Source organism: Platalea leucorodia (assembly GCF_965183815.1).
Source record: "Platalea leucorodia genome assembly, chromosome: 21".
Taxonomy (NCBI): domain Eukaryota; kingdom Metazoa; phylum Chordata; class Aves; order Pelecaniformes; family Threskiornithidae; genus Platalea; species Platalea leucorodia.
Genome location: NC_138843.1, coordinates 2,576,949 through 2,602,020, shown reverse-complemented (window position 1 = coordinate 2,602,020; position 25,072 = coordinate 2,576,949). Strand labels below are relative to the sequence as shown.

At 71.1% G+C, this 25,072-nt stretch overlaps 3 protein-coding genes across 5 annotated transcripts; 1 reads left to right on the top strand and 2 right to left on the bottom strand.

Moving 5' to 3' along the window:
* Positions 1–1,853: 1,853 nt before the first annotated feature.
* On the bottom strand, positions 1,854–5,235 carry LRRC25 (leucine rich repeat containing 25). Of its 2 annotated transcripts, none has more exons than XM_082331021.1 (3): positions 5,187–5,235; positions 3,198–4,113; positions 1,854–2,744 (listed from the first exon to the last, which is right to left on the bottom strand). In XM_082331021.1, exons 2-3 carry the CDS (start codon positions 4,088–4,090, stop codon positions 2,621–2,623), a joined length of 1,017 nt encoding a protein of 338 aa, XP_082187147.1. In that variant the 5' UTR covers positions 4,091–4,113; positions 5,187–5,235; the 3' UTR covers positions 1,854–2,620. The 2 variants fall into 2 exon arrangements, with proteins under 2 accessions (XP_082187147.1, XP_082187146.1); XM_082331020.1 differs by having other exon boundaries at positions 5,157–5,230.
* A 1,040-nt stretch (positions 5,236–6,275) lies between these two features.
* On the top strand, positions 6,276–18,145 carry SSBP4 (single stranded DNA binding protein 4). Of its 2 annotated transcripts, XM_082331563.1 has the most exons (18): positions 6,276–6,429; positions 7,680–7,752; positions 7,896–7,957; positions 8,960–9,044; positions 13,311–13,400; positions 14,232–14,315; positions 14,458–14,517; positions 14,631–14,700; positions 14,795–14,865; positions 15,829–15,896; positions 16,023–16,068; positions 16,167–16,202; positions 16,291–16,345; positions 16,457–16,527; positions 16,604–16,682; positions 16,918–16,946; positions 17,638–17,739; positions 18,003–18,145. In XM_082331563.1, exons 1-18 carry the CDS (start codon positions 6,374–6,376, stop codon positions 18,030–18,032), a joined length of 1,167 nt encoding a protein of 388 aa, XP_082187689.1. In that variant the 5' UTR covers positions 6,276–6,373; the 3' UTR covers positions 18,033–18,145. The 2 variants fall into 2 exon arrangements, with proteins under 2 accessions (XP_082187689.1, XP_082187690.1); XM_082331564.1 differs by lacking the exon at positions 14,232–14,315.
* A 1,278-nt stretch (positions 18,146–19,423) lies between these two features.
* ISYNA1 (inositol-3-phosphate synthase 1) lies at positions 19,424–23,570 on the bottom strand. Its single transcript, XM_082331026.1, has 11 exons — positions 23,461–23,570; positions 22,696–22,820; positions 22,457–22,618; positions 22,125–22,254; positions 21,858–22,051; positions 21,628–21,777; positions 21,335–21,550; positions 21,086–21,250; positions 20,899–21,012; positions 20,599–20,816; positions 19,424–19,832 (listed from the first exon to the last, which is right to left on the bottom strand). Exons 2-11 carry the CDS (start codon positions 22,807–22,809, stop codon positions 19,616–19,618), a joined length of 1,680 nt encoding a protein of 559 aa, XP_082187152.1. The 5' UTR covers positions 22,810–22,820; positions 23,461–23,570; the 3' UTR covers positions 19,424–19,615.
* Positions 23,571–25,072: the final 1,502 nt, after the last annotated feature.

Here is a 25,072-nt window from a genome sequence, read left to right as displayed (position 1 = left end):
CAGGCGACCGGCCGGGAGCTGACTCCATAAGGATTTACCAGTAAATGCTTATGGCTTTCCGGGGCCGGGCCAGCCCCATCCCCGCCCTGCCAGTGGCTGCCGTGGCGGGTGAGTAATGCCTGGGCGATGCTCCCAGAGACCTTTGAGTTGTTTGTGTCCTTGAGATGGGTGCTGGGCTCAGCCTTGACCCCCTGGGCGGGACGTCCAGCCGGGACATGGATGCTGCCCAATTTCCAGGTACCTCCGGCCGCGGGACCCTGCGGACACCAAGGGGTGGGGGAAATCCCGGCTCCCCCGGGGCTGTGCCACTGCAGGGGTCGGTGCCACACGTCATGTCCCCAAGGGACTCACCACAGCTGGATGGGGTGGCTCTGCCGGTCGCAGCTCCTCTCTGCTCTGTCCCCTCTTCCAGCATGTCCCGGGGGTACCCTGGGCTGCCCGGCCCCTCGGCAGGTCCCCACGGGGACCTGGGCTTGTGGGACGTGGGATATGGGGACCTCCACTCTGGGGACAGGGTCTTTGGGGACCACGACTTGAGGGACACAAGTTATGGGGACCTCCACTCCGGGGACATGGACTTGAGGGACCTGGGTTTCCGCAACCTCCGCTCTGGGGACCTGGGCCAAAGCGACATGGGCTCTGGGGACCTGTCCTTGAGGGTCCTGCTCCCGTGGGACCCCCGCTCTGGGGACAGGGGCTCTGGGGACCTGTCCTTGAGGGTCCTGCTCCCTTGGGACCCCTGCTCTGGGGACAGGGGCTCTGGGGACCTGTCCTTGAGGGTCCTGCTCCCGTGGGACCCCCGCTCTGGGGACAGGGGCTCTGGGGACCTGTCCTTGAGGGTCCTGCTCCCTTGGGACCCCTGCTCTGGGGACAGGGGCTCTGGGGACCTGTCCTTGAGGGTCCTGCTCCCTTGGGACCCCTGCTCTGGGGACAGGGGCTCTGGGGACCTGTCCTTGAGGGTCCTGCTCCCGTGGGACCCCCGCTCTGGGGACAGGGGCTCTGGGGACCTGTCCTTGAGGGTCCTGCTCCCTTGGGACCCCCGCTCTGGGGACAGGGGCTCTGGGGACCTGTCCTTGAGGGTCCTGCTCCCTTGGGACCCCCGCTCTGGGGACAGGGGCTCTGGGGACCTGTCCTTGAGGGTCCTGCTCCCTTGGGACCCCCGCTCTGGGGACAGGGGCTCTGGGGACCTGTCCTTGAGGGTCCTGCTCCCTTGGGACCCCCGCTCTGGGGACAGAGGCTCTGGGGACCTGTCCTTGAGGGTCCTGCTCCCTTGGGACCCCCGCTCTGGGGACAGGGGCTCTGGGGACCTGTCCTTGAGGGTCCTGCTCCCGTGGGACCCCCGCTCTGGGGACAGGGGCTCTGGGGACCTGTCCTTGAGGGTCCTGCTCCCTTGGGACCCCCGCTCTGGGGACAGGGGCTCTGGGGACCTGTCCTTGAGGGTCCTGCTCCCTTGGGACCCCCGCTCTGGGGACAGGGGCTCTGGGGACCTGTCCTTGAGGGTCCTGCTCCCTTGGGACCCCCGCTCTGGGGACAGGGGCTCGGGGGGCTCCAGGGACTTTCCCCAGGGACCTCCAGCCTCAGGCAGCTCCTTCGGGTTAATGTTTACAGCCGCCCCTGCGCTACCGACACCCCTTATCGGGGCTGTCAGTGCCATGAGCAGATAACGAACCGCGGCTCTGCTCAGCCGCTGCCACCCCGCTGCTGCTGCTGCCAGAGGGACGGATCCAGCCCGGAACAGCACCAGGCCGAGGCTCAGCCCCGGGGCAGCCCCCCCGTGTCCTGCCCAGGGCTCCCAGCAGACCATGAGCTACACAGGTAATTTAAGATAATTAAACCATTTAATGGGGCACGGTGGAGCATCATAAGGGCCAAAGCTCAGCAGACTCACGCAGAGCCGGGGGGACACCCGGCCAAGCCATGGGGTCCCCATGTCCCCAGGCTGCCGGGCCCCTCGGGGTGCACAACCGAGCAGCAACGGGCTCAGGGATCTTGCCAGGAACATTAAAAATAGGGGGCTTTTCCTCTGTTCCCCAAACCGGCAGATTTAGCAGGAAAAGGGGGGTGCAGGTGACAGCAGGGTTGGTCCCGGTGCCCGGATGTCCCCAACTGCCGGCACGTCCCCAAGTGCACACGCACCCTGAGACTCTCCATCGGCAGCCGAAAAGGGAAGAGGAACCATGTGCCGCGGTCACCCCACGGCCCCCCTCTCTGCCAGACGGCCCCGGGGGGGCCCCACGCATGTCCGTGGCCGGGAAGGCTCTGGCCTGCCGGCTGCCGGCGGATGCTGCGCTGAGGTGTCCCTGCGGTCGGTGGCCGCTGGCCCCGGGAGGAAGCACCAGCCCTCAGCCCTCGCCCTGCAGTGGGAACTGGGGTGAAGGAGGGGGCTGGAGGGGGTGGATTAAAAATAACCTCCCCTGAGAAAGGCGTCCCTGGCAGGATGCGTGCGCGGGGACCACGCGTGTCCCCGTCCCGGCCATGAGGAGACCCACGGAGCCCTCATCCATGGGGAGCGCCCATCCCCGTCCCCTCTGGGCTGGGGGGCCACCAGGGAAACCCCCGGGGAGAAGCATCATTGGGAGCCAGAGCTTCACCCCCGCAGCCCCCCGGCCCCCCCGGCCCCTCACTGGTTGGGGACGATGTAGATGTTGTCCTCGCCGGGCCTCTGCGTGTTGGCGTAGATGGGCTGGTCCCCGCAGACGGCGTCGCTCTCCAGGAAATAGTCGTCATCCACCGGAACCTGGGGGCTGGGGGGCACAGAGGGGTGGCACCCACCGCACCGTGCCCGGAGATGGGACGGCGCGGGGGTGGCTGGTCCCCAACAGGGGAGCAAATGCCATGGGGCGGCTCTGGGGGTGCGGGTGGGGGGAAAGGGCTCAGCCCCAGCGAGCGCCGGGGCCTTGGGGGTGGTGGGATGGGACAGCAGGGGATGGCATGGGGGGCACCGCGGGGGGTGGCATGGGATGGGCTGGCGTGGGATGAGGCGGCATGGGACTGGACAGCATGGCACAGCATGGATGGCACAGCATGGGATGGGATGGGATGGGATGGGATGGGATGGGATGGGATGGGATGGGATGGATGGCACGGCACGGCACGGCACGGCATGGCACAGCACGACATGGCACAGCACGACATGGCACAGCAGGGGAGGTGATGGGACATGCCCCGAGCAGCCGGTCCCCGCACCGGAGCCTCACCTGTACCGCTCCTCCTGCCATCCCGGCCTCCAGCCCTGCGTGGCGGCCGGGGCGGTGCAGGGGCTCACGAAGACGTTCTCATAGTCCGGCGCAGCGGCGGCATCGGTGGTGCCAATCTCAGCGGCCCGGCTGATGTAGCGGGGCTGCCCGTGGGCTGTGGTGGACTCCCGCTTCCCCCACCCTGCGCCAGCAGCAGCGGCAGCCGTTTTCCTCCGCCGGTAGCAAACCACGGCGGTGACCGCCAGCAGCACGGCCACCGCGCTGGCAGCCCCGGCCAAGCCGGCCGCCAGCCACGTGCTGCCCTGGCATTCCCGGCGGTGGAAATCAGTGGCATTGAGGACGTCATGGTGGGACATGAAGCAGCTGCACTGGAGCAGCGTGCAGTTGGACTGGGAGCAGGCACAGGGTGCCAGGATGCTGCCCACCACGTCGCAGCGGCACGGCACGGCCAGGAAGCGCAGGCTGGCCTGGAAGGCGGTGGGGGGCACGGCGGGCAGGGGGTTGCCCTCCAGCCTCAGTCTCTCCAGAGCCGTGGCGTTGGTAAAGAAGCTGGCGGGCAGCTCCCGTAGCTGGTTGTGCTGCAGCTGGAGATTCCGCAGCCCCTGCGCTTGGCTCAGGAAGGCGGCCGGCAGCTCCTGCAGCCGGTTGTACGACAGGTCCAGCTCCTCCAGCTGCAGCCCGACGCGGGACGAGGGGCTCAGGGCGTCAATGTTGTTATGGCTCAGCCGCAGCCGGCTCTGCTGCTGGAAGAGGCCCCAGTCCAGCTCGGCGCATTGATGGATGCTCTTGGTCAAATTCAGCTCGGTGTGGGTGTCCGGCGGCACGGTGAAGCAGGGTGCCGCGGGGCGCAGCAGCAGCAGCAGCAGCATTAGGGGGGCTGCAGGCTGCCCCATGGCTCCTCCACCCCGGCGGGTGCCTGGGCGGGAAATGGGGGGTCAGCAAGACCCGCCTAAGCGGACCCCCATTCCCGCTGAGCGTGCTGGTTTCCCCCTCCCAGTGCAAACCAGTGCAGCCCAGTCTGGCACCCGCCCTGCTCCCTCTCTCCCCGGGCAGGGCAGCACCCGAGGGTCCCGGAGGGTGGTTTTCTGCCCCTCCCGGCCCCAGCACCCCGACTCGCCTGCGCTCCAGCCGCCTCTCTGCCTGTTGCAGGCAGGGGTGCGGGAAGAGGAACAGGCGGGTCCCGCCGTCCCGTGTCACCCTGACAGGGCGTAGCCGGCCCCGGGGGGGACAGGGGGGCAGCACCCCCTGCCCCAGCTCCCCCCAGCCACTGCCGGACCCCCTGACCCTTTCCTGGGGTGCTGCAGGGCTCTGCCCTGGGGTGCTGCAGCGGTGCTGCTCCCTGCCCGAGGGGCCTGGGGAGAGCCCGGGGGGGGCTCGGGGCTGGGGGGGGGGCCCGGCTGGTGCTGAGCATCCCCACGGCCTCGCTGGGGGACCCCGGCCCTGTGGCCCCTGTGCCCTGGGAGCACCCAAGCGGGTGGCTCCCACGTCCCCCCCCCCCAGGCACACGCAGACATGCACACGCATGCACGGCTGCACGCTTGCGCGTGCATGGAGGTGCACACGTGCTGGGCGCTGGCACACGCACCCCACGTACGATGGCACACGCGTGCACAATCGCGGCGCCCAGCGAAGCGGGTGGGAGCGCGGGGTCCCCATCAGGGTCTTAACGATGCGTCGGTGTGATTAATGCAGCGGCCCAGGCGGGGCGTGCGGGCAGGATTGGGCCCTCCCGGGGGTCTCGGCACCCGTGGGGAGCCCCCCTGCTTGCGAGGGGACCCCAGGGCCGGGGCGGGAGGGCTCCGTGCGTGGGTGCGTGTCCCTGTCCCCATCTCGGTGTTCCCCGTGTCCGCATCCCCCTGGGTCTGTCCCCGTGTCCGTGTCCCCCTGCGCACCTGTGTCTGCCACCCCAGTCCGTGTCCCTGTGTCCACCCCCCCGTGTCCGTGTCCCTCCGTGCCTACCCCTTCGCCTCCACGTCCCTCTGTGCCCACCCTGGCCGTGGCCGTCCCCTCGGGTCAGTGTCCGTCCGTGTCCATCCCCTCGTCTGCGCGTCCCTCCACCCTCCCACATCCGTGTCCCTCCGTGTCCACCGTGTCCGTGCCCGCCCCCTGGTGTCCGTGTCCCTCCATGGCCGCCCCCTCCCCTCTCTGCCCACCCTCTCGCGTCCGTGTTCACCGTGGCCGTGTCCATCCCCTCGTGTCCATGTCCCACTCACGTCCGTGTCCCTCCATGGCCGCCCCCTCCCCTCTGTGCCCACCCTCTCATGTCCGTGTCCCTCTGTGTCCGTGTCCATCCCCTCGTGTCCATGTCCCACTCACGTCCGTGTCCCTCCGTGCCCACCCCCTCCCCTCTGTGCCCACCCTCTCATGTCCGTGTCCATCTGTCACCACCGTGTCCGTGTCCATGTCCCCCTCGTGTCCGTGTCCCCCCCACCTCCGTGTCCCTCCATGCCCTCCCCCTCCCCTCCGCGCCCCCCCCCATGTCCGCGTCCCCGTGGGCCCATCCCCTCGTGTCACCCCCCTCCATGCCCACCCCCTCGCGTCCGCGTCCACCCTCTCACGTCCGTGTCCCTCTGTGGCCGCTGTGGCCGTGTCCACCCCCTCGTGTCCGTGTCCCCCTCGTGTCCGTGTCCCCCCATGCCCCTCCATGCCCACCCCCCCCCTCCGCGCCCCCCCCTCATGTCCGCGTCCCCGTGTGCGTGTCCATCCCCTCGTGTCACCCCCCCCCTCCGCGCCCCCCCTCATGTTCACGTCCCCGTGTGCGTGTCCATCCCCTCGTGTCACCCCCCCTCCATGCCCGCCCCCCCCTCCGCGCCCCCCCTCATGTCCGCGTCCCCGTGGGCCCATCCCCTCGTGTCAGCCCCCTCCATGCCCACCCCCTCCCCCCGGTGTCCCCCCCTCCCCTCCCGACCCCCCCCCCCCCGCGCGGTCCCCACCCCCTCCTCCGCGCTGCCATCGCCCCTTTAAGAGCGGCGGCGCGGGCGGGGGGGCGGCGTTGCTGGAACAGCCGGGCGGGGGGAGGCGGCGGCGCGGGGACCCCGGCCCGGCGCGGCGGTTTCAAGCTCCCCCGCGGGCGCGGGGCCGGAGCCGCCGGGGCCGGGGCCGGGGCCGGGATGGCGGCGGGGAAGCGGGACCGGGACCGGGGCCGCTGACAGCCGGTGCCGCGCCGCCGCCCCAGCATGTACGCCAAGGGCAAGGGCTCCGGCGTGCCCTCGGACGGCCAGGCCCGCGAGAAGTGAGTGCGGCGGGGGCGGGAGCGGGGCCGGGGGCGCGGAAGTTTGCCGGGGCGGCCGCCGGGGGAGCGGGGACGGAGGAGGGGGGGGGGGGGAGCGGGGGGCGGGCGGACCCCCGCGGCCCCGCCCCGCCGGGGCGCACCGGCAGCCGCCGCGGGGCAGCGGGAGCCGTCGGGGCTCAGCCGGACCCCGGGGCACCGGTAGCCGCGATGTGCCCCCGGGCACTGCCCTCCCCCGGGGCGCCCGCCCCCCTCCCCCCCCGGGCACTGCCGTCCCCCGGGGCACCGGGGTGCCCCCCTCCCCCCCGGGCATTGCCGTCCCCCGGGGCACCGGGGTCCCCCCCCGAGCACTGCCATTCCCCGGGGCACCGGGAGCTGCGATGTGTCCCCGGGCCGTGCCATCCCCCCGGGCACCGGGAGCCGGGATGGCCCCCCCCGGGCATTGCCATCCCCCGGGATACCGGGATGCCCCCCGGGCATTGCCATCCCCGGGGCCACCGGGAGCCGGGATGCGCCCCCCCCCCCGGGCCGTGCCATCCCCCCGGGGCACCGGGGTGTCCCCCCCCGGGCCGTGCCATCCCCCCGGACACCGGCAGCATGACCCGGCATCCCCGGCTGTGCCCGTCCCCGCCGTGCCCCGGTGCTCGGGGCCACCGCTGTCCCCGGTGGGGGCCTCACCCGTCCCCCGGGCACCTGCGGGAGCCGGGGGGCTGCACCCCACAACGGCCCCCAAGCCCGGCCGCCCCCGTGGGGTCCCTGCGGGTCCCGTTCCCCGCTGCCGGCGGGCGATGGAGCACGGGGAACGGGTCCCCGGCGTCCCCCAGAAGGTCCCGGGCCAGGGGACACCCACGGTGGCACTCGCCCCTCGGCCACATCCCGCGTGGGACGTGTCACCCATCTCATCCCACCGACGGGAACCGGGGTGGCCACCCCGGTGATAGGGCCGCTTGCCGTGGAGAGGCACCCGGTGTCACCGATGGGACTTGGTGTCACCGTGATGCCCGTGGGGGTCCCTCGCAGGGAGGTGACAGCGAACCCCCCTCGTTAATTCTGCACTTACTTAGCGGGGGCTCCATCCTGACTGTCCCCCAGCGTCAGGGTCCCCCCTTCGGGGGTCTGTCGGATGGGGGTGTCACCGTGCCGCTCCGGCAGTGACGGCCGTGGGGATGCCGTCCCCTCAGCGGGGCGCCCCGGGGGCGGTGGGTCCTGGGGGGGCCGTGCCCGGCCCTGACACCCTGTCCCCGTCCCCGCAGGCTGGCGCTGTACGTCTACGAGTACCTGCTGCACGTGGGGGCCCAGAAATCGGCCCAGACCTTCCTGTCGGAGGTAAGAGGGGGGGCAGCACCGCCGGGCCCCCCCATCCCGCGGGCTTGGGGCCCTGCCGCCCCCGCAGCTCCCTGCGCCCATCCCCGGGGTGTCGGGCCTGGTGTGGCCATGCCTGACCGCCCTCCCCGTGCCCCTCTCTGCAGATCCGATGGGAGAAGAACATCACGCTGGGCGAGCCCCCCGGCTTCCTGCACTCCTGGTGGTGGTGAGTTGGGGCGCGGGGGGGCTGGGAGCGGGGCTGGACCCCCCCCCCACCACGGCGGTGGGGCTGGGATTGGGGCTGGGGGCTGCCCCCCCTCCGCACGCTGCCGCCACATCACCTCGTACCCCATAAACCTGCCGCTCTGCTTTTCCCATCAGCGATTTGGGGGCCCCCCCTCGCCCTCACATCCCGGCTACGCCCCAGCCCCCCCGCCCAGCCCCTCCAGATGGATCCAATTTGGCACCGAGCGTGGGCCGGGGGGGGGTCCCAGCCCGGGGCTGGACCCCCCGCACCGGGGGGGCACCAGCAGAGCGCCCCGGGGGGCGATGGGGATGCTGGATGGTGGCGGGGGGGGGGGGGGTCATACCGGGGGGCTCGCCCTGGTGTGGCCGTGCCGGCGAAGGGGGGCTCAGCGGGGCGCAGGATGCGGCCGTGCCGGGCGCCGCGGTGTCGCCACCGCCGCATTTAGCCATTTCCAATAAACGATTAGTTGGTGATTTATGGGGGGGGGCGGATAGCAGAGCGGGGGGCACAGCGCCTTCCAGCCCCTTAACCCTCCCGCTGCCGGCACCCGGCCACCGCACCCCAAATCTGGAGGGGGCACCCGGAAACAGTGCTGGGGGGGGCACACACGCACCACCGGCCCCTCCACCATCCCATGCCCACCCCGGCACCCGGGCGGGGGGCGCGGGCGGCGGGACCCCCCCATCCCGCCCCGAGATGCTGCAGCCTGATGTAAAGTCCCAGGAATTTGTGCTCCGGCCGTAGCGACCGTTTCCAGGGAAAACAGGCGGCAGCGCCGGAGCCGGGAGGCCCCCGCCGCGCCGGGGGGGACACACAGCACCGGCCCCGGCCCCCCCACCCCGCCGGCCATCGGTGACACGAGTGTGGCCGGGCTCAGCCGGCGGTGGGGGACGTGCCGCGGGGCATGGCGGGCGAGGGCGGTGTGGGGGGACAGGGACGCATCTCGGGGGGGGTCCTGACCCGCTGTCCCCCCCTCTCCAGCGTCTTCTGGGACCTGTACTGTGCCGCTCCCGACCGCCGGGAAACCTGTGAGCACTCCAGCGAGGCCAAAGCCTTCCACGACTACGTGAGTACCGCGGGGCTGGGGGGTCTCCATGCCCCGCTGCCTCCCCGCACGCTGCCCCCCGCCGCTGGTGAGACCCCCGTACCGAGGATGCCGGCGGTGGGGGGGTTAACGCTGGCTCTGCCAGCCCCGGCCTCGCCAGCCTGGGTGACCTATTTTGCAGGGTGGCGAGGGGGGGTTAATCCCTGGGGGCCTGGCTCAGCCCCCCCTGCCCCCAGGGTCCCCGGCGTGCCCACCCCCTGCTGCTGACCCCACGGGGGACAGGGACCCCCGGATCTGACCCCATCCCGTGGGCCCCATCCTGCGGCGTGGGCAAAGTAACAGGCTCTGGGCACCCAAGCAGGGAGCACCCCAGTGGGTTTGGGGTCCCCCCTGCCTCACCCCGGTGCCCTGGGGGGCCACCATGGTCCTGGGCCTCAGTGGGACCCCCCCAACCAGTGGTGGGACCCCCCAGCCCCCGGCAGCTCTGCTCCTTATCGACGCCAGCCTTCGGCGAGTTAATCATTGGCACAGAGTCAACAGCCCGGCTGCCCGCGTGTGCCCGCTCCTGCTGGGGCTGCAGGCAGGGCTGCAGGCAGGGCTGCAGGCAGGCGCGGGGGGGACTGGGGGTGGCAGGAGGGGAACTGGGTCCTGGCGCGGTGGGGACCCGCTGGGGGGGCTGCGGGGGGCACCGTGCCCCGGGATGGGGATAGTGCATGGGCCCAGGGATGCGGGGCGCTGTGGGATGCGGGGCGCTGTGGGATGCGGGGCGCTGTGGGATGCGGGATGCTGTGGGATGCGGGATGCTGTGGGACGCACGGTGCCAGGCCGTGTGGGATGCTGTGGGATGCGGGATGCTGTGGGACGCACGGTGCCAGGCCGTGTGGGATGCTGTGGGATACATGGTGCTGTGCAGTGGGAGATGCTCTGAGTACGCGGTGCTGAGGGATGCAGGATGCTGCAAGGTCCAGGGTGCTGTGGGATGTGGGATGCTGTGGGATACACAGCGCCCCGGCGGTCAGGCTGCCGTGGGATGCAGGAGGCCACAGGGCACACGCTGCCCCCGACCCTCTCCCCATCCCACCAGAGCGGGGCCGGAGCCGCTCCCCCTGCCCCCCCCCGGCTGCTCAGCACCCCACAACAGCACCCAGCTTGGGTGGGGGGGTGACCATGCTGCCCTCTGGGACGCCCGTCACCGCTGTGGGGACAGCGGGTCCCCGTGGGTGTGCGTGGGCACGCGTGTGCCTGCGCCAGCACCGCGGGGGCTGCCGGGGCTGCAGCAGGGCCCCCCCCCCTCGCCGCCCCCGGCCCCCGGCGCGGCGCAGAGCTGATTTCCATGCTGGAATTAATGAGGCTGCCGGTGCGGTGACGCCGGGGACGCGGCGCGGGTCAGGCAGCGTTGCCATGGCAGTGCTGCCTGGCAGGCAGAGCCGGGGCGCTGGGGACCGCTGGGGGGGAGCCCCCGCAGCTCCCACACTGCACCCCATGGGATGCCGGGCACAGCCGCGTCCCCATCCTGGTGCCCACCAACCACTGTGGCCAAACCGGTACCTATGGGGTGAACTGGGGCTCCCCGGGATGGAGCGGGTGCTCCTCGCCTTCCCGTGGGTGCTGCTGGGTCGGCCACCCCAGGGTGCATGGGGACCCCTGCCCCCCGTGAGCATCGCGGGGACGGTGACCCCGCATCGCGGGGGTCCGGTGGGGTCTGACCCGCGTGCGGCAGCGGGGGGGAGCCGGGGCAGCAGCCGGCCCCGCAGTGGGGTTTGGGGTCTCCCCCCAGGGTGCAGCGGCATGGGGAGCCCCCAGCCTGTGCCTCCCCCCCCCCCATGTCCCCCCCCTTTCTCCCTCCTGACCTTGAGCCTGCAGGAGGAGCCGAAACTCCCCAACCTGTTGCCATGGCAACTCTGCTTTGCATCACTGAGTGATGGGGGGGCCCAATTCAGTCCCTGCCATGGGGGGGGGCAGCACTGACCCCCTTGTGGGGCTGGAGCTGGGGGGCAGCACCATCCCCGTGCTGTGGGGCAGGAGGGGGGGGTCCCCAAGAGGGGACAGGGCCTGCCCCCCCCAGGCAAAGGCTGCCCTGCCACCCATGGGGCAGCTCTGTGGGCGCTGGATTGGCCCCACGGCTGTGGGGTGACGCTGCTGCCGTCGCGCCCTTCACCCCTCCCGGCACCCCTCAGGGGATGGGGACAGACCCTCCATGGGGCGGCTGCTGGCCGGGGACCGTGTGCCGTGCTGGGGTGGGTGGGCACCGTGGTGGCTCCAGTGATGGGCTCCGTGATCAGCACCATGATGGGCTGTGTGGTGGGACCGTGGTGAGCTCCGTGATGGCTCTGTGATGAGCACCATGATGGGCTGTGTGGTGGGACCGTGGTGGGACCATGGTGAGCTCCGTGATGGCTCCGTGATGGCTCTCTGTTGGGCACCATGATGGGCTCTGTGGTGGGACCGTGGTGAGCTCCGTGATGGCTCTGTGATGAGCACCATGATGGGCTCTGTGGTAGGACCATGGTGGGACCGTGGTGAGCTCCGTGATGGCTCCGTGATGGCTCTCTGTTGGGCACCATGATGGGCTCTGTGGTGGGACCGTGGTGAGCTCCGTGACGGCTCTGTGATGGCTCTGTGATGAGCACCGTGATGGGCTCTGTGGTGGGACCGTGGTGAGCTCCGTGATGGCTCCGTGATGGCTCTCTGTTGGGCACCATGATGGGCTCTGTGGTGGGACCGTGGTGAGCTCCGTGACGGCTCTGTGATGGCTCTGTGATGAGCACCGTGATGGGCTCTGTGGTGGGACCGTGGTGAGCTCCGTGATGGCTCTGTGATGGCTCTCTGTTGGGCACCATGATGGGCTCTGTGGTGGGACCGTGGTAGGCTCTGTGCTGGCTCCCTGCTGAGCTCCGTGGTGGGACCGTGGTGGGCTCCCTGATGGGCCCCATGCTGGGCACTGTCAGCCCTGCGCCGCCCCCGTCACCCCAAACATCCCCGGGGTGTCCCCACCCTGCAGGGGCTCCCCATGTCCCACCCTGACCCCAGAGCCCAGCTGGGGGGGGGGGGGGGGGGGGGGGGGGGGGGGCGCCATCCCCTACCACAATGGGGGCCAAGGGGTTAACGAGGAGGGATGCTGGGGGGTGCAGGGTGCTGGGGGCGGTTTGGGGTGAGGGGGGGCTGTGTCTGCCGCCCCCAGTCCCCCCCAGGGCCCCCCAGGCGCTGTTGGTTTTGGCTGCCTGCACAGGCTCCCATTGTCTTGCAAATGATCCCTGGGGCTGGGGAGCGCCTGGGGCCGGATCCTGCAGCTGGGAAATGAGGCTGGGGGCCCTGGGACCCCCCTCCAGCCCCAGACCCCAGCAGGCGCCAGGCCCCAGCGTGGCCACGCCGTGGGGCGGGGACCCCCGGCTGGGTGCCCCTGGGCACCCGCTGTCACCCGTGTGCCTGGCGTCACCCGTCTCCCAGGCGTGACCCGCGTACATGGCGTGAGCCGTGGGCCCGGCGTGACCCGTGTGCTGGCGTGACCCCGTTCCCACCGCGGGAGCCCCCGGGGTCTCGCCCTCCCCAACCAGCATCCCCATCCCCATTTCCATGCCGGCAGCACCCATGGGTTCCCCCATCGGTGGGTGATGCCCCCCCTCCAAACGCAGCCGGGGCCCCCCCTCTCCCCGCAGGGCTGGCAGCGGGCTGGGGGGCCGTGGGGCGGCTGGGGCCCCCCGGGTGAAGGGGGCAGCGCGAGGTTCCCCCCCTTCTCCTCCCCTACAAATTGAAACCAGTTGTGGCGGAGGGGCCGAGCCGGAAAGCCGGCACATTCCTTCCCTTAACAGCTCCCCTCGGACGGGGCCAGCAGGCGAGTGGGGCCAGGGCCCCCTGCCCGCGCCCCCCGGCCCAGCCAGCCCCCCCGGGGTCCCCCCGCGGCCGGCTGCAGCCCCCCGGCCCCCCCAGTTTGGCTGGGAGAGGAGCGTGCTGGGTTCTCCCCGCGCTGCCCTCTTGCTCGCGCAGGGCGAGCTCAGCCGGCTCGCTTGGCGTGACCGCGTTGGTTTGGGTGCTCGGTGGCTGGTTGGGGACATGGGGACAGGGTGGCCCTGGGGCTGGAGGCAGATGGGACACACCGATGGCCCCAAGCCACGAGGGTCGGCCAGCCCCGGTCCCCCCGGTGCCGCGGCACAGATGTACCGGGGACGGGGTGCAGCTGCGGAGGCCGGATCCGGCACTGCCTGCTCCCCCGTGGGGTGCCGGGGTGGGGGGCAGCTGGGGGGGGGCTGCCGGGGGACCCCCCGGTGCTGAGCTCTTCTTTCCCCGCAGAGCGCGGCGGCGGCTCCCAGCCCGGTGATGGGGAACCTGCCCCCCGGCGAGGGCATGCCGGGGGGGCCCATGCCCCCCGCCTTCTTTCAGGTACCAGCCTGCCTGCACCGTGCCTGTGCCCCCCTGCCTGCGCTGCCTGCGGGGTGCGGGCAGGGCTGGGTGGGGCCGGGGGGGGCTCGGTGGTCCTGGGGGTGTCATCCTGCTGCGTGTGCTTGTGCACGTGTGAGCACGCGTGTGTGAGCGTGCATGCGTGTGTGTGAGCACGCATGGGAGCATGCACGTATGTGAGATAGCACGCGTATGTGCGCGAGCATGTGTGTGAGCGTGCGTGCATATGTGCACATGTATGTGTGCGTGCGTGAGTGTGCAGGTGCATCGCGTATTTGTGCTCCCAGCACGGGGTGTGAGCATGTGTGAGCGTGCACGCGTGTCCTTGCAGAGCTCCACGTGTGCACCTGAGCACTGCATGCGTGTGTGCACGATGCGGGTGTGTGCACTGAGGGCTCGTGCACGTGCGTGTGTGCAAGCACGGGTGTGTGAGCGGGTGTGTGAGCACACGCGTGTGAGCCCGTGTGCATGCCAGGGCCCGTGCACACAGTGCTGGGGAACCCGGTTGTGCTCCCCACGCTGCATGCAGCCGTGTGCGTGACCTTAGCGTGTGCGTGACCTTAGCGTGTGCGCACGCCTGAGCCCCACGTGTGCCTGCAGCCGGGGGGGTTACACGAGCCGGGGCCCCCACCCCATGCCGTGGCACAGCCGGACACCCCCCACCCCACTGCTGCCCCCTCCCCACGCCGCCCCGGGCTGGGGCCGGCCCCGTGTCCCCCCAGCACCCCCCACCGGGGTCCCCCCCCCCGGGGGCCGCTGCCCCCCCCTCCCCAGGCCCCCCCCGCCCGTAACCGTGTTTTATTTCTCTTGAAGGGACCTGCGGGCTCTCAGCCATCACCCCACGCCCAACCTCCGCCCCACAACCCCGGTGCCCCCATGCTGGGGCCGCACAGCCAGGTAAGGCTGGGCACAGCCCGGCAGCCCCCGGCCACCCCCCCAGCGCCCGCAGGAGTGCCCCGGCCCCCCCCGGCCCCCCCAGGGTGATGCCGCAGCCCCCCCAGCCCCGGCTCACCCCCCCACCCCGCTCCCTCTCTTGCAGCCCTTCATGTCCCCCCGCTACCCCGGCGGCCCCCGGCCCCCGCTGCGGATGCCGAACCAGGTGAGGTGGTCGCAGACCCCCCCCCAGACCCCCCCCCCACGCTGAAGTGGGTGCAGACCCCCCTGGGTGGGGGTCCCGCAGCACCCTGACCCGCTGTGTCCCCCCCTCCGCAGCCTCCCGTGGGTGTCCCCGGCTCCCAGCCGCTGCTGCCCAACGCCATGGATCCGGCCGCGCGGTCGCAGGGTGAGTTTTGGGGGGTCCCTGTCCCCGTGTCCCCCCCCCCGGGTCGGTGGGGGGGTGCTGCGGGGTCTCACGCCTCCCCCCCCCCTTTGCACAGGGCATCCCGGCATGGGGGGCCCGATGCAGCGCATGAACGCCCCGCGAGGCATGGCCGGCATGGCCCCCCAGGTGAGGGGGGCACGGGGGACGGGGACGGGGAAATAGGGAGACAGGGATGAGGCCAGGGATACGGGGATGGGGATGGGTTTGGGGTCAGGGAGATGGGGATGGGGATACAGGGATGGGGACGCAGATGGGGTCGGGGACAGGGATTCAGGGATGGGTCCAGGGATACAGGGATGGGGATGGGTTTGGGGTCAGGGATACAGGGATGGGGATAGGGATACAGGGATGGGGACAGGGATAGGGATACAGGGATGGGGATGCACATGGGGTTGGGGATAGGGATGGGGACAGGGATACAGGGATGGGGACGGATACAGGGATGGGGCTGCAGACAGGGACTGGGATAGGGATGGGGCTGGAGACAGGGGTGGGGACAGGGATAGGGATGGGTTTGGGGACAGGGAGATATGGATGGAGACTGGGATGGGGTTGGGACCAGGGATGGGGACAGTGATACAGGGATGGGGATCGGGATGGGGATTGGGACAGGGATGGGGTTGGGGATAGGGATACAGGGATGGGGACAGGGATACAGGGATGGAGATGGGAATAGGGTTGGGAACAGGGAGATACGGATGTGGATGGGGTTGGGGACAGGGATGGGGACAGGGATAGGGATGGGGCTGGAGACAGGGATGCGGACAGGGCGACAGGGTTGGGGACAGGGAGAGGGAGATCTGGAGACAGGGATGGGGATAGGGATGGATTTGGGGACAGGGGTACAGGGATGGGGATGGGTTTGGGGACAGGGAGACATGGATAGAGACAGGGGTGGGGTTGGGACCAGTGCTGGGGATGGGAATGGGGACGGGGGTACAGGGATGGGGACAGGGACAGGGATGGGGATAGGGATGGGGATGGGGTTGGGGACGAGGACAGGGAGATGACAGGGAGACAGTGATGGGGTGGAGATGGGGACAGGGTCGGAGCATCCCGGTCCCCGCTGAGCCCCTGCTCTCCCCGCAGACCTACGGCAGCGGGATGCGGCCCCCGCCCAGCTCGCTGGCCGGCCCTGGCATGCCCGCCATGAACATGTAAGGCACCCGGCCCCTCCGCGCCCCCCGCCCCGCAGCTGGGCAGGGGGAGGCGGGCGGCCGCGCGGGGTGGGGGGAGCCCAGGGACCGGCAGGACCCCCCTCACCTCTCCCCGTTGCCTTCCAGGGGCCCCGGCGGCCGCGGGCCCTGGCCGAACCCCAACGCCAACTCCGTAAGTTGGGGTGGGGAATACTGGGGGGAATGGGGCTGGGGCCATGGGGGTGCTGGCTCCGTGCCCCCGTGCTGACCCCCCTCCTCTTGTCCCCCCAGATCGCCTACTCCTCCTCCTCCCCCGGGAATTATGTGGTGAGTATCGGGGTGCACTCGGGGGGGGCCATGCTGCAGGCAAACCAGCGTGGCCCCCCCCCAACCCACCTCCCTCCTCTCCCCCCAGGGCCCTCCCGGGGGTGTTGGCCCCCCCGGCACCCCCATCCTGCCCAGCCCCGGAGGTGAGTGTCCGCAGGGAGCGGGACGGGACGAGGCACAGGGGTGGGGGGACACGGAGGGGGTGGAATTTGGGGTGCCATGCTCACCCCCCCTCCGGTGTGTCCCCCCCCCAGACTCCACTAACTCCAGTGAGAACATGTACACCATGATGAACCCCATCGGGCCCGCGGGGAACCGGCCGAACGTGAGTGACGGGGATGGGGGGACGGGGACAGGGACGGGGGGGTCCCCACATTGCTGACCCCCCCCTTCCCTTCCAGTTCCCGATGGGGCCCGGACCCGAGGGGCCCATGGGCAGCATGAGCACGATGGAGCCGCATCACATGAACGGATCCTTAGGTGGGTGCCCCCACCCAACCCCACCCCGGCCGGGGGGGTGTCCCCCCGCCAGCACCCCCGGGACCTGGCCGTGGGCCCCAGCCCTGCTGCGGCCGCATCCTGCGGTCCATGAGCTCCATCTGCGGGTGGCCGGGCTCCGTGCAGGCCCCCGCTGCGGCTGGGGGGGACGGCGGGGTGGTGGCGGGGGGGGACACGGCGTGGGGGGGGCACTAACGCGCTGCTGTCGCCCTCGCAGGCTCCGGGGACATGGACGGGCTGCCAAAGGTGAGTGTGGGGTCCCTGAAACCCCATGCACTGGGAACCCCCCCCCATGCACTGGGAACCCCCCCCATGCACTGGGATGCCTGTGCATGGGCAGACCCCGTAGTCCTGGGACCCCATGCACCAGGATGGCCTGTACTGGGATCCCATTTATGGGCCCCCACCCCCACCCCAGGACCCCATGCACTGGGAGTCCCCCCCCATGTACTGGGACTCCATTTATTGGGACCCCCCCCCATGCACTGGGACCCCCTCTCCACGTACCGGGACTGCATTTATTGGGATCCCCATGCACTGGGACCCCCTCTCCATGTACTGGGACTCCATTTATTGGGACCCCCCCATGCACTGGGACCCCACCCCCCCACCCCTCCATGTACTGGGACTCCATTTATTGGGACCCCCCATGCACTGGGACCCCCTCTCCATGTACTGAGACTCCATTTATTGGGACCCCCCCCATGTACTGGGACTCCATTTATTGGGACCCCCCCCATGCACTGCGACCCCCCCCCCCCCCCCCCCAACGTACTGGGACTCCATTTATTGGGACCCCCATGCACTGGGACCCCCCGCCATGGACTAGGACCCCCCTCCATGTACTGGGACCCCACTTATTGGGACGCCCATTCACTGGGAACCCCCCCCTGTACCATTTCCCCCCCCCCACTGACATTTTTCTCCCCCTCCCCAGAGCTCCCCCAGTAACCTGGGGGCCCTGAGCAACCCCCCCGGCACCCCGCGGGACGACACCGAGCTGAGCAGCAATTTCTTAAACCCCTTCCAAAGCGACAGCGTAAGGGACCCGGCGGGGACCCCCGGGGACCCCCGGGGGGGCAGGCGGCGAGGGCGGGGGGCCCGGGGGGGGCGCGGCAGCCGGGGACGGGGGGGGACAACATCAAGGTCCCCGTGGCGGAGCCCCAACACGGCAGCGGGGGGTTCGCCTTGGCCGAGCGGCCGGGAGGCGTGAGGTGGGCGGTGTGGGGGGGCAGCGGTGTGTGCCCCCCCCCCCGGCCCCCCCCCACCCCGCTAACCCTCTGGTGTCTCCGCTCTCTCTAGTACTCGCCCAGCATGACAATGAGCGTGTGAGCCCAGCGCCGAGGCCGCCGACAGCCAGACGCCCACACACACCAGAGAAAAAATAATTAATAATAATTACCACCCCCCCCGCAGCCCCAGCCCCCCCCCCCCCAAAAACACTAAACAAAGTGGAAAAAAATAATAATAATTAGAAATAAGTCATGCGACTTATTTACTGCCCCCCCCCCCCCCCCCAGGACAGGGACCCCCCCCCCCCCCAGCGCTGGGACCCCCCTCCCAGCACCGCAGACCCCCCCCCAGGGTGGGGGCGGGCGCTGGGGTGGGGGTCTGGCACCGTGGGGGGTGGGGGGGTGTTTTTGTCCCCCTGGGGTGGTGCCAGTCCCCCCCCCCAAGCATGGGGAGGGGGATTTTTGGGGGTTCAGGGCACTGTGCCCCCCCAGCATGCTGCCCAGCTGGGGCACGTGCACTTAATTGCAATTAGCTGCAATGCTAATGAGCAATGGCCCCCCCCCCCACAGTCTGGGAGGGCATGACCCCCCTCCCAGTTCTCCCAGTACCCTCCCTGCTGGGCACCCCCTCCATCCCATGGAGGGGGGGGGCCCATGGCCAACCCCCAGCCCTGCCAAAGCCCCGGGGGGGCCGTACCGCCGGCACAGTCCCCCAAGCCAGGGGACCCCAGGCTGTGCTGGGGAGGGGGGGGCCCCAAGCCATACCCCCCCCCCCCGTGGAGCCCCCCCCAAGCGCTCTAGAGGGCAGGCCCCAGTGCAGAGAGCAGCCCCCCCGGCAGCGAGCCGGCCCCGGGGGGGTCCCCGGCCCCCAGCCCCGTCTGCGTGCTCAGCCAGCACTGTGATCCCCGGCCCCCCCCGAGCGCCAGACCGGGGCCCCCCCGCCCCCCAGGGACCACTTGTAAAACTTTAATATGAAGGATTTTTTTTTTTTGTGTGTGTTTTTTTTCTGATTTTTTTTTTTTTCCTCTTTTATAACAGAAAGGACCTCAAACCCCCCCCCGCCCCCCCCAAACTGCCGCCGCGCACCCTGGCCCCCTCCCCTGTACAGCCCCGCTCCGGGGGGGCCCCGTCGTGCCCCCCGCCCAGGTGGGGGGCAGCCCCCAGCCCCCGTAGGGGTAGCGCCCACCATAGGCGTAGTCATTCTGTGTAGGGACCCCCCCCATTTCTAGTTCCCAGAGCCTTTAGAGCCCCCATTGCTTATCAAAACAAAATGGGGGACCCCCCCCCAAAAAAAAAAAAAAAAAACAAAAAAAGAAAAAAAATACAAAAAAGTACAAAAAAACCCAAAACAACAACAAAAAAACCACCCACCCCCCCTGCATCAATAAATGTAATTTGATTTTTTTTCAGAAGGCGCCGGCATTCGGCTCTGGCTTCGCCCGGGGCTGGGGGGGGCCAGGGGGGCCCCAGGAACCAGGCGAGACGGGGGGACGCGATGTGCTCCGGCTTTATTGGCGGGTACAAAGCTTCACAGTTTTGAGTTGACGTCGGAGCCGGGCAGCACCGAGCGCTTGGGGAGGGGGGGACAGGTCGTGGACACCCCACCCCCCACCCCCCCCGGACCCCAAATCCACCCCCCCCACCCCCCCTAAAAAGCTGATATGAAATACAAAAAAGGCACCGTTAGTCGGCCCCGTCGACGTGGAGGGGGGTCCGGGGGGGTCCCGGCCGGGGGGCACCGGCGCAGGGGTGCCCGTTGAGCTGGGTGGCCGCCGGCGCCTTCTTGGGGGCGAGGGGGCAGGCGGCCCCCCCGGGGCAGGCGCGCTTCGGGCTGGGCACCGGCCGCTGCATCTTGTGCTCCAGCAGCATGTGGTTCTGGGGGGGCAGCCCCAGGCAGGCCCTGGGGGGGAAAGGGGGGGCTCAGGGATGGGCACCCCTCTGCTGGGGAAGGGGGACGTGACGGCACCGGGCACCCTGTGTGCCGGGAGCCAGCAGTGCTGGGGACACCGCGTGTTGGGCACCGGGACCCATCGGTGTTGGGCACCCCCTCCCTGGGCACTGGGACGCACTGGTGTTGAGTACTGGGACCCATTGGCATTGGGCACCCCCTCCCTGGGTGCTGGGACCCATCACACCGGGCACCAGGACCCGTTGGTGTTGGGCACCCCCTGGGCATCAGGTACTGGGACCCATGGGCATTGGGCACTGGGACCCACTGGTGTAGGAGCCCTGGGCATTGGGTACCAGGGTCTGTGGGTGCTGGACACCTCGGGCATTGGAACCCGCTCGCACTGGGCACCCCAGGCACTGGGAACTGGGGACCCATCCGCACTGGGACCTGTTGGTGCTGGGCATCGCCAGGACACCAGGACCCACCAGCAGTGAACACCCCGGGCACTGGGACCATCGCCTTTGGGCATCGCGCACCAGGACGCATCGGCATTGGGCACTGGGACCCGCTGGTGGCACGGGCACCGACCACCAGCACCACCCACCACTGTTGGGCACCCACAGGCACTGGGACCCACAGGGATTGAGCACTGGGACCCACTGGTGTTGCCACCCTGGGTATCAAGCACCGGGACCTCCTGCAAGCCCTGGGTGCCACCACGGGCACCGGGGTGGGTGGGAGCTGGCACCCACGAGCACGGGGACCCCCAGGGTACCTCAGGATGTTCTCGATGCAGCTGCGCTGGCGGAAGAGGGCGTTGACGACGGGGGTGCCCTCGGGCACCAGCGGGGCCTTGCAGAGGAAGGCGACGATGGAGAGGACGCTGTGGAAGCCCTGGAACTCGGGGTCGGCCTCGGTGCAGAAGGTGACGCGCTGGCACAGCTCCGTGAGGATGGCCAGGTCCAGGATGATGGGGCTGGCCAGCAGCGAGTCCTGCGGGCACCGAGGGGCAAGGAGGGGTGAGCCACCCCCCGGGGCCGCGCCACCCCGGGGCCACCCCGGCCACCCCACCCACCTCGCACGTGTTGTGGATGACGATGGTGTTGGTGCCGCCCATCATGATCTCCGACGTGTACTCGTCCAGCGCGCGCTTGCTGTCCCCCACGTAGGGCACGTACTTGATCACCACCTGCGAAGCGACGTCCCGTCACCTCCCCGTCACCCCCGTCGTCATCGTGTGTCCCCCCCGGCCCCCAACTCACGCAGTGGTCGGGCTTGTCCTGGGGGCCGTAGAGGACGGGGTTGGCCTGGACCGTGTCGTCCACCACGTTGCTCTTGGAGATCTCCTTGGAGCGAAACTGCTGCGGGGCCGAGAGGTTCTTCCCGTCGTTGTTCCCCAGGTGGTTGTAGCTCACGATGGACTTGGTCTGGGCGGGGGGTGCGGGCAGGTCACCCCCCGTCACCCCCCATCACGGGCAGGTCCCCCCCAGTGCCACCCCGTCCCCACGTACCTTGAGTCCGGCACCCACCAAGAAGTCCACCAGCACCGACTTGAGCTTGGTCTGACCCGACTTGAAGTCGTCGCCGCAGATGAAGACGCGGCGCTGGGCGGCCAGCTCCACCGCCCCCGGCACGAAGGTGTTCTGGGGGGAGCCGTTGATGTAGGCGCAGCCCTCCAGGATGCTGGCCACGGCGAAGAGCGTGGACGGGGACACCTCCAGGCCTCGCTGAGGGGACACGGGGCAGCTCAGCACCAGCAGGGCGGTGCTGTCACCCCCTCCCGGTCCCTCCCCTGTCCCCTGACCTCGATGGCCCGCAGCAGGTTGTCGGCGGTGTCGTTGAGCCCCGGCACGACGTCGCAGAAGCGCTCCGTGTTGGCCGTCCAGAGGACGATGACTTTGTCCACCCCGCTGGTCTCCTTGAAGTCCCGGATATCCCTGCGGATCTGCTCCACCTGGGATGCCACCGGGGGGGGGACATCAGCGCGGTGGCATCCCCTCCGTCACCTGTGTCCCACCACCGCCCCACCAGGACCTGCTCAGCCATGGACCCGCGGAGGACGTTGTCCGCCCGCTCCTCCTGGTTGGCGGCGATGAACTCGGGGATGTAGATGGAGGGTCGGGGCTTCAGCTTCTCCAGGTGGGGCCAGAGCTGCTCCTGCAGCGGCCAGTCCAGCACCTCCGCCCGCCGCATGGCCTCCGCCAGGTTCAGCGAGGAGATGTCCCAGCCTGGGGGACCGGGGGTGACCAACCACTCGGGGTCCCCCACCCCATCGCGGGGTCCCCCCCGCGCCCCACCTACCGTCGAAGACGATGTCATTGGGGTGCACCATGGGCAGCAGGTCGCGGAAAGGCACGTAGACGTCGCCGGCGGGGCCGGTGCCCAGGCAGACGGTGGAGGCTTGGAGCAGGGAGCCATAGTAGTTGGCTTTCTGGGACGGAGAACACGAGGATGAGCCACCGGCACAGGGGGGTCCCCAGCACCCCCAAACCCCCCAACCACCTCTGCAGGGGCAGGGAGGAGGTGGGGGTGCAGGACCCAGGTGCAGATGGGAGCAGCTGAGCTCCGTGTCCCCATCCCTGCGGAACGCCCGGGTCCTGGGACCTCGCCGGGGTCCCACCGGGGACACCCACCTTGCGCCCCGTCTTGGTCATCCAGGACAGCCCCAGCTTGTTGGCCAGCACGGCCGCCGTCACCGTCGTGCCGTTATTGCCCCCCCAGCCCACCAGCATCACCCCCAGGCGGGGGACCTGCCGCCCCGTCCGGAAGGTGAAGCGGGTCGAGCACGGCCGCACCTGCGGGACAGAGACAGGGGACACGTGGGGACGAGCAGAGCCACCACCGAGCCCCCCTGCCAGCCCCCTGCCCGTACCTTGGTGACGCCATTCTCCTTGCAGACGTGCACGGTGCTGTACGTGTACTTGGCCTCGATGAAGTCCTTGCTGTATGTGACGTCGGGGCTCTCCACAAGGAATGTCTCTGCCATTGTTCCCGGAGCTGGAATAGAAGGAAATGGGTGTCAGCCCCGCAGGCCTGGCACGCCGGGCCCCCCCGGACCCCCGCCCTGCCGGGACACGGCTCCGGCACCGCTCCCTGCCAGGCTGTGCCGCCGGTGGGGACCGTTGGCTCCCTGCCCCGTGGCCTCCCAGCGCGGCGACGGCGGCGGGGCTGCCGCTGCGGCCCCTTCCCACGCGCGCCCTGGCACCGGCCACTGGCCCTGGGACGGGCGGGGAGCAGGGGGTGACCGCCCCCCCCGGCCCCAGGACCTCACTGAGACCCCAGCGAGCCGGGAGGGTGCAGGGCCCCCGTCCTGCTCGGGGCAGGGAGGAGGCTGCCCCTGCTGTCCCCTCCCCGGGGGTGGCAGTGGGCACAGGGGGACTAGGGATGCTCCCAGGGGACGTGGGGACAGGGCTGTCCCCGCTCCTTGGGATGCAGGGGACACGGGGACAGGGCTGTCCCCGCTCCCTGCGGTGGCAAGGGGACACGGGGACACGGGCTGTCCCCGCTCCCGGGAGCGCCGGGGGCCGCGGGCTGAGCGGGGGCACGGGGGGACACGGGCCCGGGGCCGCCCCCGCTCCCGAAGGGCCAGAGCCCAGACCCCCGCCCGCCCCCGCCCTCCCCGCGGGCGGGCACTCACCGGGCCGCGCCGCGCCGGGCGCGCTGGAGGCGGCGGAGCCGGTGCCGGTGCCGGTGCCGGTGCCGGTGCTGCCCCGCGGGGGAGGATGCGATCGCGGCTGCGGCCGCCCCGGCTCCCGCCGCTTAATCGGCTCCCAGGACCCGCCCCCCCCGCCGGCCCCGCCCCCCGCCCCGACCCCCCCGCACGTGCCCCGCCGCCACCGGCACCGGCGACCCCGGACCCCCCCCCCGGATCCCCCCGACCCCCCCCCCCCCGGTCCCTCCCGGTCCCCCCGGTCCCGGCCCCGCGGCAGGTGCGGGGCGGCCCCGGGCCCCGCCGGCGGCTCTTACCGGGGGGGCGGCGGCGGCGGCGGCGGGAGCGGGAGGCGAAGGCGGAGGGGAGCGGCCGCTGACCCGGGAAGGGGAAGTGGCGCCGGGGCCGGGGCCCGGGCCGGGGCCGGGGGTCCCGCCGCCGCCTTCCGGCTATTGACTGCCCCGGGCCGGCGGCTTCCTGCGCTGCCGGGGCCCCGCGCCTTCCCACGGGCCCGGTCCCACGGGCCCCGGCCCACGGCGCCGCTCCCACGGTGCGGCCAGCCCTGCCCCGGCACCGGCAGCCCTGCGGCCCCCGGCACCCCGCTGCCCCCGGTACCGGCACCCCAGAGCCCCCGGCACCCTGCGGCCCCCCCACGGGCACCCAAAAGACCGTCCTGGCACCCTGCACCCCTGGCACCCTGCAGCCCCCCCATGGGCACCCAAAAAACCATCCCGGCACCCTGCAGCCCCCCCATGGGCACCCCCAGAGCTACCGGCACCCCAGCACCCTGTAGCCCCCAGTATGGGCACCCAAAAGACCGTCCTGGCACCCTGGAGCCCCTGGCACCCTGCAGCCCCCCCATGGGCACCCAAAAGACCGTCCTGGCACCCTGGAGCCCCTGGCACCCTGCAGCCCCACCACGGGCACCCCAGAGCCCCTGGCACCGGCACCCCACCACGGTCCCCCCACCATGGCCCCTTGCCATGGCCGCCCCGCCGGCACCCTCTACCCCATCCCCGGTCGCCGCCGGCGGCGATGCCGGGGGCCAGCCAGGCCCTGTGTGAGGCCGCACCCCACATGTCGGCCATGGGAGCGCGGGGGGTGCCCGGGGGCCTCTCCCGGCCGCCGCGGAGAAAGGGCAACGCGGCAGCGAGGGGCCGTGGCTGGCACCCCGCTCCGCGGCCCCCGGGGGCCCGGCTGCCTTTCAATGGGCAGGCCCCGCTTCAAAGGAGCCCCCGGAGCAGGAGCAACGCCCGGGCGGGCCCCGGCCCCTTCCCCACCCTCGCTCCCCGCAGACATGGCGAGGACAGCTCTGCTCCCCGCCACCGCCACCCACCCGCCCGCCCGGGGCCCTGGCTCCACGGGGCGACGCTGGCATCGCCACCCATCTTCCCGGCACGGAGCGGGACGGAGCCCACCGGGGCCAAGCCCGGGGGCACCTGCCGCCGGGCCGGCCGGGAGCGGGGCGGCCGCGGGGAGAGGCAGCGGCGGTGGCGGGCATGGCGGTGCCGGGGGGCCGCGTCCGGCCCTTCGGCCATGGAGGAACAATGATCCCTTGGTGCCGGGCTGGAGGACAAAACGAGCCCCGCGCTGGAATGCC

Excerpts from the sequence above, each read along its gene's own strand:
- ISYNA1 (XM_082331026.1), bottom strand. The coding sequence starts at position 22,809 with ATGGCAGAGACATTCCTTGTGGAGAGCCCCGACGTCACATACAGCAAG. Across the intron at positions 21,013-21,085 it reads AGGACAAGCCCGACCACTGC|GTGGTGATCAAGTACGTGCC; the intron begins GTGAGTTGGGGG and ends GTCGCTTCGCAG. Across the intron at positions 20,817-20,898 it reads TCATCCACAACACGTGCGAG|GACTCGCTGCTGGCCAGCCC; the intron begins GTGGGTGGGGTG and ends CGGTGCCCGCAG.
- SSBP4 (XM_082331563.1), top strand. The coding sequence starts at position 6,374 with ATGTACGCCAAGGGCAAGGGCTCCGGCGTGCCCTCGGACGGCCAGGCC. Across the intron at positions 14,518-14,630 it reads CGCTGCGGATGCCGAACCAG|CCTCCCGTGGGTGTCCCCGG; the intron begins GTGAGGTGGTCG and ends CCCCCTCCGCAG. Across the intron at positions 15,897-16,022 it reads GGCATGCCCGCCATGAACAT|GGGCCCCGGCGGCCGCGGGC; the intron begins GTAAGGCACCCG and ends GTTGCCTTCCAG.
- LRRC25 (XM_082331021.1), bottom strand. The coding sequence starts at position 4,090 with ATGGGGCAGCCTGCAGCCCCCCTAATGCTGCTGCTGCTGCTGCTGCGC. Across the intron at positions 2,745-3,197 it reads TGGCAGGAGGAGCGGTACAG|CCCCCAGGTTCCGGTGGATG; the intron begins GTGAGGCTCCGG and ends TGTGCCCCCCAG.